The following is a 19538-nucleotide window of genomic DNA, read 5'->3' as shown; positions in this document are numbered from 1 at the left end:
AACAATTCCTACAGAAGCAACCAGGCGGCCCTCAGGCTGGCTCCTCCCACATCGTCATGATGTCACCAAAGGTCCTTCAGCCCTCTTTCCACTACCCTGGCTTCTGCCGGGCACGTGACTGGTCACATGGTCGTGGCATCATCAAAGGTCCTACGCCTCACTAGAATCTGTCTTGCCTTCTACATGCATGTGACTGATCACATGACCATGACCTCACCCCAGGTCCTTTAGCCCTGTATTCTGCATCCTGTGTAGCCTTTGTTTTTCCCCATCACTTCCAGCTAGGCTGTACATTGTATCTTCTCCATGGTGAAATGCGTTAGTGTGTCCAGTTAGAGGCTCGTACCTGCGTCCAGTCATCTGTGCTCACAGCCGGTCTGCAGCCAGGTACGTGGGAAGTGACCCGTTCTGTCCGGTGCACATGCAGTGCATAAGGGCATAGTGGCTGCCATGTAAGAAACTCTGCATGTGTCTATATCAACTTATTACTGATCCATATTAGGTTCTGTCCAGTCCCAGTGATCAGTGACCCGCCAGTAGGGGGCAGAGTGTTTACTATTCATTCTAAGGGAAGAATCTACAATGACAGCACTGAGGAGTAGTAGTCCTTCTGCAGTACAGCACCTCTAGGAAATCTAGAAGTATGGCAGCCTCCTGGCAAATTACACATGGCTGCATCTCTCAGTCCTCCCATACATATGCATGCCTGGCTCGGCCGAGTATGCATATGTAGTGAAGCGGTAAAAGCCACCTCCAGACATCTCTGCTAGTGGCCTATCTCCCTGAGAACAAAAGAATCAGACGTTGGAAATTTTAACATCAATTCTAGCATCAGCCTTCAGGGGAGTATCAATAGGGCAATTTGCCGTCCCCAATGCCCTGGCAACATCCGTGCGGCTGCCGCAGACGGATGCAGACCCATTCGGCTGGTATGAGTCCATGATCTGTCCGCACCGCAAAAAATAGAATATGTTCGGATTGCAGTGCAAAAACGTCCGGTACCCATATATTGCGGACCCGCAGTTTCACAGGCCCGGCCAGCACAGGTTCGTGTGCATGAGCCCTAAGGCTGTATTACATAGTCCTATGTGGCAGACGATTGTCGGGAGGAGAGTGTTCCCTCCCCGCAATCGCCTGCTCGCTAGCAGAGGAGACCGCTGCTATTACATACAGCGATCTCCTGCACAGCATGGGGAGGAGCGATCGCTATGCCATCAATTGTCCCCATGCTGTCTAGTGGTTTTTTAACATGTCAAAAGATTTGGATTGTTCAATGCACGTTCATTGGGCAGTCGGCAGCAGTATTACATTGCAAGATGATCGCTAACGAGCGTTCATACGAGCACTTGTTAGCAATCATCTGCCAAAAAATCGGCAGGTGTAATACAGGCTATACACATTAGATGTTTGACCGGTGTAGATCTAATGGTCTGTTTTAGGGTCCATTTAATGGGCAGATTTCTGTCCAGTTATGAGAAAGTCAATCGTCGCAACAGCCACATGAACAATTGTATTGTTTTTGCTGCCATTCCTTTACATCAGGGGTTAGCAACCCTCAGAACTCCAACTGCTGTGAAACTACAACTCCCAGCATCCACACTTGCTCAGCTGTTCTTGTAACTCCCATTGACGTGAAAGGAGGATTCTGAGAGTTGTAGTTTCAGAACAGCTGGAGTGCCGGACGTTGCTGGTCCCTGCTTTACTTCATTGCCAGCAGCACATTTCCTGTTTACATGGGAGATGTGCTACTGACAACATGAATTTTTAGGGCCACTATAAAAGAGCCGATCAGCCAAACGTGTGGCACTAACACAATCTCCTTAGAGCCCCAGCCTTAAATTGTGGAATGTTGGAAAGTATTCATATGCAGTCAATAAACTCTGCACACTTCTGGTTGTTAGTCTAGCGTTCACAGATTATCTTTTATAGAGAACCCATCACCCGGTTTAGCTGCCGTATCTGGGGACAGCATAAAGGAACCATTATAGAAGTGTGTCACTTACTTTCATCATGGGCAGCGTGAGCCAAGAGCTGTACAACTCAGGGGTCCTCAGTATATCCGTGCTACTGATTGTCAGTTTTCTCCCTTTTAGTGTTGATAAGGAGAAAGCTATCAATGAGCTGCGGGTGAGAGCACAGTTCATCAATACCAAGGACTCATTTATTTCTATGGGGCCTCAAAAAAATGCGGACAGAGCATGGATGTCATCCGTGTGCTGTCTGCATCCATGCGGCCGTATGTCTGTCCACAAAAAAAAAGTAGAACATGTCCTATTCTCCATTTTCCAGACAAGAACAGGTATTTTTACAATAGTGCAGGGCGCACAAGATCGGTATCTGTGTTATGCAGATCCGCGGTTTGCGAACCACAAAACAGATACAGTCATGTGCATGATGCCTTATACAGGATTCACCTCACTCTGTGCCTGATAAACTGGTTCTATGAAAACTACATAGGACAAGTGAGTGACACCCCACAACCATAATCAGGGTCTCCGTCAGTCCTAACTGCTGTCCTCAGATAGTTCAGTATAATCATCATGACAGATTCCCATTTAAAGGCTATGTACAACTTTGGTGGCTTTTTTATTATTGAATTGTGCTAATTTTGAGCAATTTTTTTTTTTCCAATTGGTCTTTATTAAAAACGATGAGCTGTTTTCCCTGCACTGCTTTGAGTTGATCTACTAGCAGAATTTATATTTTCTCTCTTTTCTGTCAGCGCCTTATCTTTGCTCTCTGAACTTATAAACGCTCATTATAGCGCAATTCTTAGAGATAAGGGTTATTAGATGTCAGGTGAAAAGTGAACGTACTAGTCACACAGCTAGAAAAACAGTTAACTCTTTGTGACAAAACAGCTCAATATTTTTTAATAAAGACCAATCGAAAAATTGATTTTTAGCCCAAAATGAGTAATATGCAGTCATAAAAAAATTGTCCCCGAAGGTGTACCTAGCCTTTAGGCAATTCTTCTATCTGGACAAGCCCATATTATAGCTATACCAGTGTCATAGAGGAGAGTCCACCGCACATGCAATCTATAGGTATGGCTACATGGGGTGGAATTTCTCAGCAGAAATTCTGCTTTGGATTTTGCTGCATATTTACTTGCAGATTTCAGCCTATACATTGCAGAGGAAATGTGGCACATAAATTGACATGCTGCAGATCTATAATCCCCACCGCAAGTCGAATTACACCGCAGATATTTCTTCACAGTGTGTGGATGAGATTTCTTAAAATCCACATCGCTAATCCAGCATTCTAGCCCACCCAGAGGAAATCACCAGTATTTTATTGGAGAGGGTCCAACCTCCCTGCTGGCCAGCAGTTTGAAGAAGACGCTGCACTCTGGTCAGCGCTGCGGCCTCTTCATAGGCCAATGATGTCACATTCAATGGTCACATGGCCTAGGTGCAGCTCAGTCTTATTCAAGTGAATGGGTCTGGGCTGCAATACCAAACACAGCCACTATGCAATGTTCAGCACTGTTCTGGGTAAACTGTGAGGAGGCTGCAGTGCTGAGTGGAGTGCTGTGACCTCTTCAAACCGCTATTGGGAGGGGGTGCCAGTAGTCAGACCCCACTGATCAGATATTGATCTCCTGTATTGAGGACAGGTCATCCATATCAACATTTTAGACAACTCCTTTAAATTTCTGATATCTTTTTTATGGATTGGTACCCAAAAGTGGACTGCATATTCAGTTTGGAGCAACGCCAATGTTTTATGAAGGGGTTACATTTTACTTGCTTCTCCATAAGTCATGCCTATCCTAATACAAGACAATGGGGGTTATTATACAAGGTGGGGGGGGGGGGGGATTTTATGCTGGTCTGTTATCCCTGCTCTGCTGGAGAATCCTCTTCATCTATGACTAGGTGCAGACCTCGTCATAAATTGGCCACATCCTCCGCTGGTTTTGATGCAGCAGACTGGAATTGCATGCTCAATTAGATTTATTATCAATATCTGCACCTAAATACTTCCCCACTGTATACTCTGTACTGACATATTCAAATATAAGTGGGCATTTACCCCAAAATGTATAACCGTGAACCTCATTTGCCTTTTTCTGACACTTTGGCCATTTCATACTAGGGACTGGACATTCTGTACTGTATCTATAACACATCATAGCTTTCTGTCATTTGTGGATATTGATAAAGTGCTAGTTCATCTTCTGGATCATGTATAGACAGTGGAGGATGCCTACTTATTGAAGATCTTCTTTTAGCCAGTGCAGGACCTAATCAAAGATTGTACTGTCTAACCAGTACAATGCCAGTCCATTGGGCCTGTATGTAAGGAAGTCTTCAATGTGAAGTACTTGTAATTGTCAGTATCAGATGGAATTCATTGAGTTAGAGGACCTGTCACCACTCCTGACATGCCTGTTTTAATAGCTTCATGCATTCCCTATGTAATAGTTCTGGAGCATCTATTCTTATGGCTCTATGTTGTGCCATTCCTTTATTATTTCTACTAGAAGTTATGAATGAATTGCTATAAGCCTTCAGTAAGGGTACAGAGGGGTGGTAACCAGTTGGGGGTGTGTCCCTACCCAGTCTGACAATGGCAGCACTGATTGGATAGAGTGAGTCTGTGCAGGTACACACCCTCCAACTGGTTACCTCCCCTCTGTACCCTTACTGCAGACTGCTGGAAATTCATTCATAACTTCTAGTAGAAATAATAAAGGAATGGCACAACATAGAGCCAAAGGAATAGATGTTCCAGAATTATTCCATTGTAGAAGAACTGCACCCTTTAAATCTGAATGAGCTTTTTTGTATTCTTAATGTCAGGCCAGCAAATTTATTGCAGGTGCGATGAACAAGGACCTGGTACAAGTGAATGGAGAGCTCTTAACCTATAGCCTGGAGATTATCTGTCTACTTACAGGAGAGGTGAGTCTTTATGGTGATAAGTGGGTCATTCAAATTGATCAAATCAACTAAAACTTGCCCAACACATACAAACTATCTCCCTTGAGTTACTCCCATACATATGCAGGCTCAGTTTTGCCTAGCAAGTATTTGTTGTGAATGGGAGAGGGGAGAAAGCTACTGTGTGTGGCTTATCAACTTGAGAACAAAAGGATTGGATATGTTGAAATCCAACATGCTCAAGCCTTCTCGCTCCTAAAACCAACCTACCATTAAGCTCCCCCCATACACAATAGATTGTCGTGTTGGTCCAGCATACACCTTATGTGTGTGACCAGCTTACAAGGCAGGTATTTCTGACAGTTTTTTGCCAAGACCCGTGAATTAGCTGTCATTGTTCATGAACTCTGCTAGTTTGGTTCAATGGGTTTTTTAGTGATTGCATCTTTCTCATTTAGGATTATACAATTGTGAAGAAAAATGGAGATTCAGTTACCGGAGGTGACCCTCCTGCATCAGAAATGTCTTCTACCAGTGTGGTAATACCAGAAATAAACCTTGACCACCAGATGATGAAGAATATGTTACATTTAGCCAACAAAATAATCCAAGTAGTTAAAGAAGAGGTGAGGACGTTACTATATTTACAAAAGTTGCTATATACCTTCACAACTTATAGCCAAGGTGGCCATACACTTTAGATTACAAGTTTTCCCGGCAGCTCTTCCTGCCACCTTCCGCATACACATGCCCTCTTGGCTTGGCTGAGTGTGCATGTGTCCTCAAGCTTCTCTTCCATCGGAACAAAGGACTGGGCATGTTGACCCTTCTTTGCCCTAGTAAGGACACTTCCATGTACTTTAGATGACTGGTCGGCCCTTTGATAAATCCTCCAATGTGTATGACCACCTATAATCTTTTTTTTATCGCATGATAAATAAAAAAAAACTGGGTTTCAGTTTATTCTTGTGTATGTGTTTCTGAACTACAGTATGTTGAAGCTGACTTGTGTGTAACTGGTGCACATAAGGCTAGTTTCACACTAGTGTTAAAACTATCCTGCAGACTGTTCCAGCAGATACTGCCTTTCCCCATTGACTATACAGGGAGTGCAGAATTATTAGGCAAGTTGTATTTTTGAGGATTAATTTTATTATTGAACAACAACCATGTTCTCAATGAACCCAAAAAACTCATTAATATCAAAGCTGAATATTTTTGGAAGTAGTTTTTAGTTTGTTTTTAGTTTTAGCTATTTTAGGGGGATATCTGTGTGTGCAGGTGACTATTACTGTGCATAATTATTAGGCAACTTAACAAAAAACAAATATATACCCATTTCAATTATTTATTTTTACCAGTGAAACCAATATAACATCTCAACATTCACAAATATACATTTCTGACATTCAAAAACAAAACAAAAACAAATCAGTGACCAATATAGCCACCTTTCTTTGCAAGGACACTCAAAAGCCTGCCATCCATGGATTCTGTCAGTGTTTTGATCTGTTCACCATCAACATTGCGTGCAGCAGCAACCACAGCCTCCCAGACACTGTTCAGAGAGGTGTACTGTTTTCCCTCCTTGTAAATCTCACATTTGATGATGGACCACAGGTTCTCAATGGGGTTCAGATCAGGTGAACAAGGAGGCCATGTCATTAGATTTTCTTCTTTTATACCCTTTCTTTCCAGCCACACTGTAGAGTACTTGGACGCGTGTGATGGAGCATTGTCCTGCATGAAAATCATGTTTTTCTTGAAGGATGCAGACTTCTTCCTGTACCACTGCTTGAAGAAGGTGTCTTCCAGAAACTGGCAGTAGGACTGGGAGTTGAGCTTGACTCCATCCTCAACCCGAAAAGGCCCCACAAGCTCATCTTTGATAATACCAGCCCAAACCAGTACTCCACCTCCACCTTGCTGGCGTCTGAGTCGGACTGGAGCTCTCTGCCCTTTACCAATCCAGCCACGGGCCCATCCATCTGGCCCATCAAGGCTCACTCTCATTTCATCAGTCCATAAAACCTTAGAAAAATCAGTCTTGAGATATTTCTTGGCCCAGTCTTGACGTTTCAGCTTGTGTGTCTTGTTCAGTGGTGGTCGTCTTTCAGCCTTTCTTACCTTGGCTATGTCTGAGTATTGCACACCTTGTGCTTTTGGGCACTCCAGTGATGTTGCAGCTCTGAAATATGGCCAAACTGGTGGCAAGTGGCATCTTGGCAGCTGCACGCTTGACTTTTCTCAGTTCATGAGCAGTTATTTTGCACCTTCGTTTTTCCACACGCTTCTTGCGACCCTGTTGACTATTTTGAATGAAACGCTTGATTGTTCGATGATCACGCCTCAGAAGCTTTGCAATTTTAAGAGTGCTGCATCCCTCTGCAAGATATCTCACTATTTTTGACTTTTCTGAGCCTGTCAAGTCCTTCTTTTGACCCATTTTGCCAAAGGAAAGGAAGTTGCCTAATAATTATGCACACCTAATATAGGGTGTTGATGTCATTAGACCACACCCCTTCTCATTACAGAGATGCACATCACCTAATATGCTTAATTGGTAGTAGGCTTTCGAGCCTATACAGCTTGGAGTAAGACAACATGCATAAAGAGGATGATGTGGTCAAAATACTAATTTGCCTAATAATTCTGCACGCAGTGTAATGGGACCAGATGTTTCCAACATGAGTGCCGGGATTCTGCCGGACATAACCTGGAGTAAGCACCATTTTTTTCCAGCCAAATCCTTCCATGAATGCCGGAAACAGACCAGTTTCCCACTGGGTCCCATTATCCCTTAAAGAACATGCCTATTTTCATTTTTCCTCCTTACATTCTAATAGCCATAACTTTTTTATTTTTCCGTTCATATATATAGCCATATGAGGGCCTATTTTTTGCAGGGCAAGATGCATTTTTTTTAATGCCACCATTTATTTTACCATGTTTTGTACTAGAAAATGGGAAAAAAATCTTTTGTGGGGTAAAAAAAAATAAAAATAAAAAATTCTGCCAAGGTTTTTGGGGTTTTAACATCACGGCGTTTTACTGTGTGCTAAAAATGACATGATATCCAGCTCAATACAATTACGGTGATACCAAACTTGTATCGTTTTTATTTTATTTTTTAGGGGGCTAAAACCTGGGATCTCTCGATCCCTTGTCCTATTCACCCTAATAGAGATCTATTAGGGTGAATAGGATTCTGACACTGTCCCTGCTGTGTGTCGTGCACAGCGCAGCAGGTAGGTTACCATGGCAGGCCTGGAAGGCTTCAACAGCGTCCAGGCTGCCATGGTAACCGATCGGAGCCCCCGCAGTAAAATCGCGAGCGGCAGCCTTTTACCTTACAGTTGCTGCAATTGGTGTTCATCAGCATCTAAGGGGTTAAACGGCGGGGATCGGCACAATCCCTGTTCCCTGTCATTGCAGCTGGGTGTCTGCTGTATGATACAGCCAGCACCTGACGCATATGGAGAGGGCTCACCTCAGCAACCCACTCCATACAATTGTGGGCGCATAATGCTGTACATGTACGGCTTTATGCGTTCAGGGGTTATAGTCAATGGGGTCTGGCAGGACTCTGGACAACCTGCTCGATAGTTTTAATGCTTGTGTGCAACTAGCCTTAAAAAAAGAAAAAGGGCAGGGAACCTTGCTCTTATTTTTTGTATATATATTTCTGCATGTGTGTCTTTAACTCCTTGGAGTTTCTTGAGGCTGGAATTGTTCTTTCTCTCAATAGTTCTGTGGAACTTCAGGATTCTTAGAAGGTGGCCGTGAGGGTGAGTGTTATGCCACAGAATACTATGTTTAAAGCTAAGCTTCCTGGCGTAGACTCAATGCCACTATACTCTTATGTTTGTTGTTTACTGCAGGCAATAACCTTCAAGAGGATAGCAGTCAAATCTCAGAGCATTTGACAAATTTAGTAAATCTGGTGAACAAGATGACCAAAGACAAGAGTCAGGTGATTGGAGAGATCTCAAATCATACTCTGGAGCTTATCTACCTTCTGATTGGAGAGGTGAGCAGATAGGGAAAGAAGGTATGTACTACTGCAGACGACGCCATGCAAGAAAATGCTGCAGATCTGACCATGTCATTTCAAACGTGTTGTGCTTCTAGTGATGTGTATAGTGGGCATGGCTTGAAGTTATTATAGTGTCTTATATTATAATAGTAAAAAAGCCAAGGGTTGCCTCAAGTTTTCATACACTTTCATACGCTTACTAAGAAAGAAAAGCCACAGCCGTATGTTAACTATCAGGCCACAAATGTATCATTCGCTGTGATTTCATGTATTAGGGGGTCCTTAGCTGGGGAGCTTTATAGCCCATAAAGAAAGGGATAGCCTGTAACCATTAAAGACTTTTTCTTTCATACCAGTGAGTTATTACTTTTCTCTCCTATTTAGGAGTATATTGTTGTAAAAAAGTATAATGATACCTCAACTGAAGAAGATCCTAAGATCTGCGAAAGAAGCAAAGCAAAGAAGGTCTTAGTACTCGCCAATAAGATAATAAAAATTCTAGCTGAGCAGGTAGGAGTCTTGTGTTGCACAGAAGTATGGAGATTTGTCTGTATCCAAGCTGTTTCCATTCAGGTGAATAAGTGCATTGCAGCAGTAGTGAGGCATGGCCACTACACAGTAGACAAATCTATATAGTCTCAGTGTCTGGTTCCGATACTGGAGCTAGGCAGAACAGCTGATCTGTTATTCAAGGGGTTGTGCAGGCAGTCTATATTGATTACCTATCCTCAGGATAGGTCATCAATATCTGATCAACAGGGGTCCAACACTTGGCACCCCCAATGTGAAGAGGAGGTAGCACTACATGCGAGTGCTGCTTCCTCTACATTACACTGCGCATCGTCTGCCTTGTAACATTGGCATAGTGTAATTACAAGTAATCGCTCCATTCAAGTGAATGGAGTGAGTACTTGAACTGCAATTGCTTCCAAGATTATGGACAGTGTAATGAACAGGAAGCATCACCTCCTTTCCTGACAGCTGATTGACGTAGGTGTCGGGTGTTGGACACCCACCGATCAGATATTGATGACCTATCCTGACGATAGATCATCAGTATAGACTGCTTGCACAACCATTTAATGACTTATTCTAAGGATAGCTGTTTGTTTGTTTTTTGTAATTATTTTCTATAAAAATGTAGTTTTTTTTGGTCATTAAAGGCCATGTATACCTTCGGAGTCAATTTATTTTATGATTACATTTTACTCATCTGGGCTAAAAAAAAATGATCTTTTCATCTGGTCTAAAAATATTGAGCCATTCTGTCACAAAGGGTTAGCTGTCTAGCTGTGTGAATGGTGCCTTTTACTTTCACTTTGTGCCTAATAACCCTTATCTCTAATTTACTAAGAGGTCATAAACACTTATTTAAGCCCTATTCTTATCAATAAGGTAAGAACTAAACTATAATGAGTGTTTATAATGTCAGAGAGCAGAGAGAAAATTCAGATCCCTCTATTAGAGCATCTCAGCCCTGTACAGAGAAAATTGCTCCATATTTTTAATAAACGATGATTAAAAAAGATTTTTCGCTCAACATGAGTACAGTGCAATAATAAAAGAAAAGTTGCCTCCAAAAGGTGTACATAGCCTTTAAAGAGAACCTGTCACTTCTCCTGACGTCTGTTTTAGTAACTACTTGCCTTGCATTCCCTATGCATTAATTCTGGAGCATCGACTCTTAGGACTCTATGATGTGTCATTCCTTTAGCATTACTTCTGGAAGTTATAAATGAATTGCCAGCAGTTTGCAATAAAGGTCTAACTGGGTATTACCAGTTGGGGGGGATGTCCTGTCACATTTTGAAACTGGTGGCACTTATTAGATAGTGTCAGACTGTGCAGGGACACCCCCTCCAACTGGTAACACTCAGCTGGAACTTCATTGCAAATTGCAACTAATTCATTCATAATGCTAGTAGGAATAATAAAGAACAACAGTGTTTGCTATATTTATTTTTATTTTGAGCCCTTTATAGATTTTCAAATCTCAGAAACCATTTTAAAGACTATGTACACCTTTGGAGGCAATTTTTGTTTGATTGCATTTTACTAATTTTGGCTAAAAATGATATTTTCAATTGGCTTTTATTAAAAATATTGAGCTGTTCTGTCACAAAGGGTTAATTGTTTTTCTAGCAGTGCAACTTGTGCTTTCACTTTGTATCTAATAAACCTTATCTCTAAAGTACTGAGAGGTCATAAACACTTATTTAGGCCACATTCTTATCAGTAAGATAAAGACTGAACTATAATGAGTGTTTATTAGTGTCAGAGAGCAGAGATAAGAAGTCTGTCTACTCCTCAGATGATGGAAAAGACGAAAAAATCCAAAGGGTGCTACTACAGCATGTCAGCTCTGTACACAAAAAGGGATTCCATATTTTTTAATAAAGAACAATTAAAAAAATTATTTTTAGCTTGAAATAAGTACAATGCAATAATAATTTTAAAAAAATTGCCCCCCAAATTGTACATAGTCATTAAAGAAAGCAATTCCATAAATGTTCAGATAATTTAAAACCTACATTTGTATTCAAATAGTATTTGCCTATAGACAAATTGCTTTATTTTTTATCTCATGATATTTATTTTTTATTTTTTTCATTTAGATGCCTATAAAACATGAAGATATTGAAGTATATTCTACCGTGAAGGAGTATTTAAAAGGCTATAGAGAGTTTATTGAAGATGTGATATTAGACAATGATCAAAGCCCACAGGCACCTGGTAAGAGGACATTTTATCTCAGCTGTCTCAAGCACGTGTAGGTTAAAGAGTTATTCCCACAAATTTAAAACTCATTTTTAAAACGCTTTTACTCACTTATCTGGTGGGCTTGCTTGAGCTTCTATGGGTGAGCAGAAACTCATCAAGCACCTGCATCTCCCAGTTAGAAACCCCTTCCTCCCCTACATAGAAAATAGTCCCTCCTATGTATGCTCAGAGATACATATGTTATGTAATGCCCCCACAATTTCCTTCTCCACTGTCTAGAGAGAGAGAGAGAGATGGCTATATATCAATTTGGATTTAGTAGTAGGAATGAATGAACAAAAGATGTCTGTGCCGCTTCACCTGCCTCTCTATGGGATCATAGGGCTGGATCTTGATGCAGAAGGTAGGCCAGAAGAATAAAGAACAGGGGGTGCTACCAGAAAAGAAAACCTAACATGCCTAGAAAACATATTAACTTATATGCCACTTTTTGCCATCTTAAAGTCGCAGGTTTTAATGCACAGCATTTTTGCTGCAAAATGTGCAACTTTTTCCTGCTCACACCACTTTTCCAGAGTCCTGAGAAAAGGGGATGTGGCATGGGTGGGGAAGCATGCCAGCCAGCAGGCCCAGCTCACTTATCATTTTCCACACCAGTTTTTGGTGTGGAAAATGTCTTAAATCTATGCCAGCAAGGAAGCTGTTGTAGATTTAAGTCTGTCTTGCGGCCTGCTTAAAAACTTATGCAGAGGCCTGCTCCTCTCTCAAGTCTTTTGCAGCCTCTAACAGGTTTTCCTCCAGGATTGCCCTGTATTTAGCTTCATCCATCTTTGCATCTACTGTGAGCAGTTTCCCTGTCCCTGCTGAAGAAAAGCATCCCAGCCAGAGCCCAGACCTGAATCCAATTGAAAATCTGTGGGGTGATCTGAAAAGGGCTGTGCACAGGAGATGCCCTCGCAATCTGACAGATTTGGAGTGTTTTTGCAAAGAAGAGTGGGCAAATCTTGCCAAGTCAAAATGTGCCATGCTGCTAGACTCATACCCAAAAAGACTGAGTGCTGTAATAAAATCAAAAGGTGCTTCAACAAAGTATTAGTTTAAGGGTGTGCACACTTATGCAACCACATTATTTTAGTTTTATATTTTTTCTTCCCTCTACCTAAAAGATTTCAGTTTGTTTTTCAATTGAGTTGTACAGTTTATAGGTCACATTAAAGGTGGAAAAAGTTCTGAAATGATTTATCTTTGTCTCATTTTTTTACAGCACAGAAACCTGACATTTTAACAGGGGTGTGTAGACTTTTTATATCCACTGTATGTGTGTGTGTGTATATATATATATATATATATATATATATATATACACACATACATATCTGTAAATGCACTGGACAGCACTCTTTTATCCAGAGCCACAAGATATCTTTATTCCATTGAGATAAATTGATGTGTTCATTACAGACATTTTACTCAAATTAGTGAACAATTTGTATATTAAAAAGCTGTGAAAAGCCACAGTTACTGTTGTTACTGCAGTGGATTTTTAGTGGTTTGTTTTCTTGTTATTTTAAACAGATGATAAGTCGAACATCAAAAACAGTCTTGATGAACTTCACATCGAATCCACAGGTGTAGATTGTATTAAAGAAGAAAGCACATCTATCAGATCTGACCTTAACGCAAATTTCCCAACACAAGCTAAAATAAGCAAGAGAAAGAGTAAGCCTGTGAGACTTTTATATACTGAATTTAATGCTCGGAAAGAGAAAGATGTTCATTTTCATACATGCAAAAAACAGGAGCCTTGTTATGAACCATCTCTTCCCAATGACGATAAGCAAATGGGCTGTAGCATGCAGAAAGATAGTGACGTAAACTTAAGTTCAACTGACTTTGATAACTCCTACAAATGCATCAACGTTTTATCAGACCTTTCATCTCATGAGAGTAAACAGACAAAAGATGTCATGAAAGCCATGGTAAAAGAAGAGGACATAAGAGGCTTCCCTGAAGATGGTGAAATCAGACAATCAGAACTCTGCACAAGTCCTACACAAGGGAAGCCGTATGTATGTCTCCTTTGTGGGAAGAACTTTACAAAAAAGTCACATCTTGTAACACATCGTCGAGTTCACACTGGAGAGAAACCATATGCCTGTCATGATTGTGGAAAGCGCTTCACCAGCAACTCAACTCTTGTTGACCATCAACGAATTCACAGAGGAGAGAAGCCTTTTGTCTGCTCAGATTGTGGAAAAAGTTTCACAAAGAACTCCAATCTCATTGACCATCAGAGGACTCACACAGGAGAGAAACCTTTTGGCTGCACAACATGTGGAAAAAGTTTTGCCCGAAGCTCAAACCTAGTGGAGCACCAGAAAATACATACAGGAGAGAAGTCATTTGTGTGTTCTGAATGCGGAAAAGGTTTCTCCAGGAGTTCAAGTCTCGCTGAACACCAGAAGATTCATACAGGAGGAGAGTCTTATATATGCTCCGAATGTGGGCAGTGTTTTACAAAGAACTCCAGTCTGGTTAGACACCAGAGCATTCACACGGGAGAGAAACCATTTATATGTTTCGAGTGTGGAAAAAGCTTCTCGAACAGTTCAAACCTTGTTAGACATCAAATAACGCACACTGGAGAGAAACCATTTACGTGTCCTGTTTGTGGACGGAATTTCAATCAGAACTCCAATCTTATTTCTCATCAGAAAATTCACAGAGTAAAGACAGAAATAAAGTGAACTGGTGTATGACCTACACAGTAGTAAAAGAGAACCTGATATGTTTTATTTCCATAAAACAAGTACGTCTTTTATTTCCAATGTATTAGTGTAAACAGAGCTTTACATAAACTGTGTAATATCTTGAGATAAGATTGGAACCTCTTCACTTTTCCACGTTGCGTTGAAGAAATGAGATGTTAATTGCTCACATTTGAGCATGTTTCACAAGTATTGAAATCGGTCAAGTTTAGCTTTTAGCTTCTGTATAATCACGTTGCTAGTGATCCTGTGCTTTGCTGTGTCTTTGCTTATAATGGTAATGTGCCAAATGGCTCCTATTATGTATATTTATTCTGGCAGGGTGGCTTGATGTAGGGATAATCTACCACCACTCTTTCAGGTGGTGAATGCTGAAACACTGCTGGCATGCTACTAAAGTACCTGCTGATTGTTTTGGCATTTCAATACTAAGATAATATTTGCTTTTGATGGTTGGATATGTGTAAAAATAGTTAGGTAAATTCCAGTTTTATAATCTTATGCAAATTTTGCACTTTTTCAAATCTACCTAACCGTGATGCTTGTCACTGCTATGTGTGCAGCCTATTACAATATACATACTGCAGAGATTCTGTATCTTCAGTACTATTACATCTTCATGGAGGTTGGTTTTCACTTCATATTATTTTAAAAGTAAGGCTAGTTTTAACACCTGCACTAAAGCTGTCTGCCAGAGTTCACCATATCCGTGCCAGATACTGTGGTTTACTGCCAGACTCCTTTGACTGTGATAGTACTCGCTGAGGATTTGGCTGGTTCCCGGCATGAGCACCAGGTTTTTGCATGCACCAGTTTTTGTTCAGCGGTCTGCATATCTTACATGTAGAGAAGGTTAGTTGTGGATTTGATAGACTGCTGGCAGTGCACAAAATAAAAAACTTCCACCAAAGTCTTACATATCTTTGACATTGCAACGATAGGAATTTGAGTAAATCTGGTACCTAACTAGAAATTGGATGAAAACCATGACTTGTTTCAGCCAATAAGACAGAATTCAGTGATGAACAGATGGCAGTTTGTAGTCTAAAAGGTATAGCCACACAGGTCAGATATTTTCTGAATTCTACATGGCAAGTCTGCAGAAGCAACAGAGTGGATGTGTTTTGGTTTTTTCTTTTTTAAATCGCCTACCATATTCTGCGAAGATTTTCTGCAAAGAAAACCGCAGATAATTTTCCCCAGCATGTCAATTTATATTCCAGATATACACAGCAGATTTACCCTTTGCAAAGTCTGACGCAAAATCCATACCAAAATACGTCTTGTGTTGATGTATCCTTAAAGGGGTTCTGCACTTTCATTTAACCGATGATCTATCCTCTGGATAGATCATCAGCTTCTGATCGGCGGGGGTCCGACACTCGGGACCCCCGCCGATCAGCTGTTTGAGAAGGCAGCGGCCTTCTCACTGTTTACCGCCGGCCCACTGACGTCACGACTAGTATCAACTAGCGTGGGCGCGGCTAAGCTCCATTCAAGTGAACAGAGCTTAGCCCCGCCCACGCTAGTTGATACTAGTTGTGACGTCAGTGGGCTGGCGGTAAACAGTGAGAAGGCCGTGGCGCTGCTGGAGCGCCGCTGCCTTCTCAAACAGCTGATCGGCGGGGGTCCCGGGTGTCGGACCCCCGCCGATCAGAAGCTGATGATCTATCCAGAGGCTAGATCATCAGTTAAATGAAAGTGCAGAACCCCTTTAAGCTAGGGTTGGAAACAAACCATTTACAGTTCCTCAGCGGGTTTTGTGTAAATGCCGCTAAATCATTGATTTGTTATGTTTTGCAGCCTTATGTAGCATACTTTGTGTTTAAGTTCACCAGTTTAAAGATCTCTGCTTCCAATAGGGACCTTTTGGCAATCCTGCACCTCCTGGCACATCATACCCAGAGCTTGGCTGTGTGCCACTATTTCATAATTTGGTATAGCGCTGCTACTTCCATCAGCACCATTAGTGCTCATGCACGTGAATGTATCTTGTTTCCATGTCCATTCCATTTTTTTTGTGGCCAGTATGCGGAACCATTCACTTCAATAGGGTCGCAAAAAAAACGGAAAGTGTAACGGACAAGGATAGGACTGTTCTATTATGGGCAAGCTGTTCTGTTCCTCTAAATGCATAATGCACACGGACGTCATCCGTATTTTTTTGCAGATCCGTGTTTTGTGGATTGCAAAATACATATACGGTCGTGTGCATGAGCCCTTATTCTCTCAGCTGAGTTTGCTACAGTTCTAGTGTAAGTAACTCTGTCTGCTACATACAGTATGGGAGGTAAAACCTGCCAAAATTAAAATGAAATTGAAAATTAGAATTAAAATAACGTTTTAACATTTTAATTTCATCTAGTGTCTGCTAAATGCATGCCAAAATTAAAAAGAAAATTCAATTTCTCCATTTTTTTATTTTCTTTTCCAACTCCAGTGTGGGTCATAAGTGCCAAAAAAATTAATGTAAAAATAAATAGCCTTTTTCACTTTAAATTTTCACTTTGTCAATTAATTCTCCTCTTCCTATAGTGGGTTTTTCATGTCAAAATCATAAATCAAATGAACACACCATGTAGAAGCTGAAAATGGTAGATTGAGATTTCAATTTCATCTCTTGTAGGCATTTTCCCTGCCAAAAGTCAAATGAAAAAGAAAGCCCTTTTGAATTTTCATTTTAACCTTGTTCTAAAATTCTGATTCATTTAAATGAGAAGTAGTGCGCGTGGTGCAGCATGCAAAATGTTATTTAAAGAGGACCTGTCACCGCTCCTGACATGTCTGTTTTAATAGCTTCATGCATTCCTCATGTATAACAATTCTGGAGCATCTATTCTTATGACTGTTGTGCCATTCCTCTATTATTTCTACTGTAGCCTTCAGTAAGGGTACAGAGGGGAGGTAACCAGGGGGGGGGGGTGTACCTACCCAGTCTGACAATGGCAGCACTGATTGGATAGAGTCAGTCTGTGCAGGGACACACCCCCAAGTGGTTACCTCCCCTCTGTACCCTTACTGCAGGCTAATAGCAATTCATTCATAACTTCTAGTAGAAATAGAGGAATAGTACAACATAGAGCCATAAGATCAGATGCTCCAGAATTGTTATTACATGGGAAATGCATCTTAGTATTTTGCCGAATGCATAGGATAATATTGAGTCTAAATAGATGGTGCCCTCTTTTTGAGGAGTGAATTATACTAGGATTATGATTATATCATCAACTCTGCTGCCCTGTTAACTCCCTAGATGCCATGGTGCCTAATTACCCGCAGCATCTATGGGGTTAATCCACTCTGCCATACTTGAGTGAGGACGTGGGGAACTTTGCTCCAGAAAAGTGGCAAGAAGCTTAAAACGTTTCTGTCACCAGAATAAGGGTCCATTCACATTTCCGTAATTCTGTTCCGCATTTTGCGTAATGGAATTGCGGACCCATTCATTTCTATGGGGCCGCACAATGTGCTGCCCGGATCCGGAAATGCAGACCCGCACTTCCGGGTCCGCAATTCCGTTCCCGAAAAAAATAGAACATGTCCTATTCTTGTCCGCAATTGCGGAAAATATTAGGCATTTTTTATATTAAGTGCCGGCAATGTGCGGTCAGCAAAATGCGGAACGCACATTGCCGGTGTCCGTGTTTTGCGGATCCGCAAAACACACACGGACGTGTGAATGGACCCTTAGCCCTATTAAACTGGCTGACATTAGTGATGTGCTAATGTCAGCAGACCCTAACTGTACTATTTTTATTCTTATGGATGCCCCAGTTACTGCACAATTTTAACTTTGACGATATGCAAATTAGCCTCTAGGAGCAGGGGGGGCCTTGCTCCTGCTCCTAGAGGCTCGATTCTCCCACCTCAAGTCACGCCCTCCTGTCCTTGATTGACAGGGCCAGGCAGCGTTTGTCTCCTCCTGCCAGCCCTGTGTGCTAGGACTGCGCAGTTGCGAGATTTATCCAGCGCACAGGGCCGGCAGGAGAAGACGAACGCTGGCCCTGTCAATCAAGGACGGCAGGGCGTGACTTGAGGTGGGAGAACGGAGCCTCTAGGAGCAGGAGTAACACCCCCCCCCCCTGCTCCTAGAGGCTAATTTGCATATAATCAAAGTTAAAATTGTGCAGTAGCCTAGGCATCCATAAGCATAAAAATAGTACAGTTAGGGTCTGCTGACATTAGCACGTCGCTAATTTAATAGGGTTTATTCTGGTGACAGAAACCCTTTTAAAAAGTCACAAAGTATGGTACACATGTCATGCGCCATAATTGGTCAGTATAGGTGCATAAGACAATTAGTAAATGTCCTCCATTGTGTCTGTATGACCAAAAATCAGGGTGCATGACTTGCAGAAACGCGGAGCATCCTTGGCATCACTGTGCTGATTGGTGGGAGAGTTCAGACCCCCCCCATGATCAGTATTGATGGCCTACAATAGCGCTCAGCAACCTTCGGCCAGGGGCGTAGCTATAGGAGCTGCAGAGGTACCAGTCGCTACCGGGCCCAGGAGCCTGAGGGGGCCCAAAGACTCTTGTGCCACATAAGAAGACACCGGTATTATACAAAGTACATGCTGGTCAAGTCACTCCTCTGGCTGAAGAGAAGGGGTTAGGTCAAAAATTCGGCAGTGGGGGTTAAGTGTTGCCGTTTCAATTTTTGCTTAAGGCACCACAAAGACAATGTGTTTTCCTGCCCCTGGCCATAAAGCACTGAGGTAAGGGGGCCCAAGCTGAACTCTTGCATTGGGGCCCTTGAGCCTTTAGCTATGCCACTGCCTTCAGCACTCCAGCTGCTGTGAAACTACAACTCCCATCATGCACATTTACTCAGCTGTTCTTGTAACTCCCATAGATGTAAAAGGAGGATTCCGGGAGCTGTAGTTTCAGAACAGTTGGCGCTCCGGAGGTTGCTGATCCCCAGCCTATGATATTGATATATGGCGGTGCACAATACAGTTCTGTGCGGTGCAGTCTTCATGTGTGTGTAGTCCTGACAAAAGAACAGGTGAGGGTCCGTCATTTTGTAAACCTGCAGCAGTAAAATCCACAGCAAATCATGCCACTGAATTAAAATCCGCACCGCAGTCCGATCTGTGCAGTGAATTTTGTTCATAACGT

General features: G+C 41.9%; 1 protein-coding gene and 1 long non-coding RNA gene across 4 annotated transcripts; one reads left to right on the top strand and one right to left on the bottom strand.

The window, feature by feature from the left end:
* Positions 1–202: 202 nt before the first annotated feature.
* Positions 203–15242, top strand: LOC120983730 (zinc finger protein 79-like). Of its 3 annotated transcripts, none has more exons than XM_040413225.1 (8): positions 203–387; positions 4831–4913; positions 5351–5518; positions 8641–8680; positions 8774–8922; positions 9313–9438; positions 11544–11661; positions 13225–15242. In XM_040413225.1, exons 2-8 carry the CDS (start codon positions 4836–4838, stop codon positions 14394–14396), a joined length of 1851 nt encoding a protein of 616 aa, XP_040269159.1. In that variant the 5' UTR covers positions 203–387; positions 4831–4835; the 3' UTR covers positions 14397–15242. The 3 variants fall into 3 exon arrangements, with proteins under 3 accessions (XP_040269159.1, XP_040269160.1, XP_040269155.1); XM_040413226.1 differs by having other exon boundaries at positions 4812–4913; positions 13228–15242; XM_040413221.1 differs by having other exon boundaries at positions 4812–4913.
* On the bottom strand, positions 2029–17239 carry LOC120983757. The gene is made up of 3 exons (XR_005775202.1): positions 16664–17239; positions 8550–8555; positions 2029–2039 (listed from the first exon to the last, which is right to left on the bottom strand). It is a non-coding gene; the product is annotated as an uncharacterized LOC120983757 (long non-coding RNA).
* Between the last annotated feature and the right edge of the window lie 2299 nt (positions 17240–19538).

Source organism: Bufo bufo, chromosome 1 (genome assembly GCF_905171765.1).
Source record: "Bufo bufo chromosome 1, aBufBuf1.1, whole genome shotgun sequence".
NCBI lineage: Eukaryota > Metazoa > Chordata > Amphibia > Anura > Bufonidae > Bufo > Bufo bufo.
The sequence above is the reverse complement of the archived record's forward strand: the minus strand, read 5'-3'. Positions and strand labels throughout refer to the sequence as shown.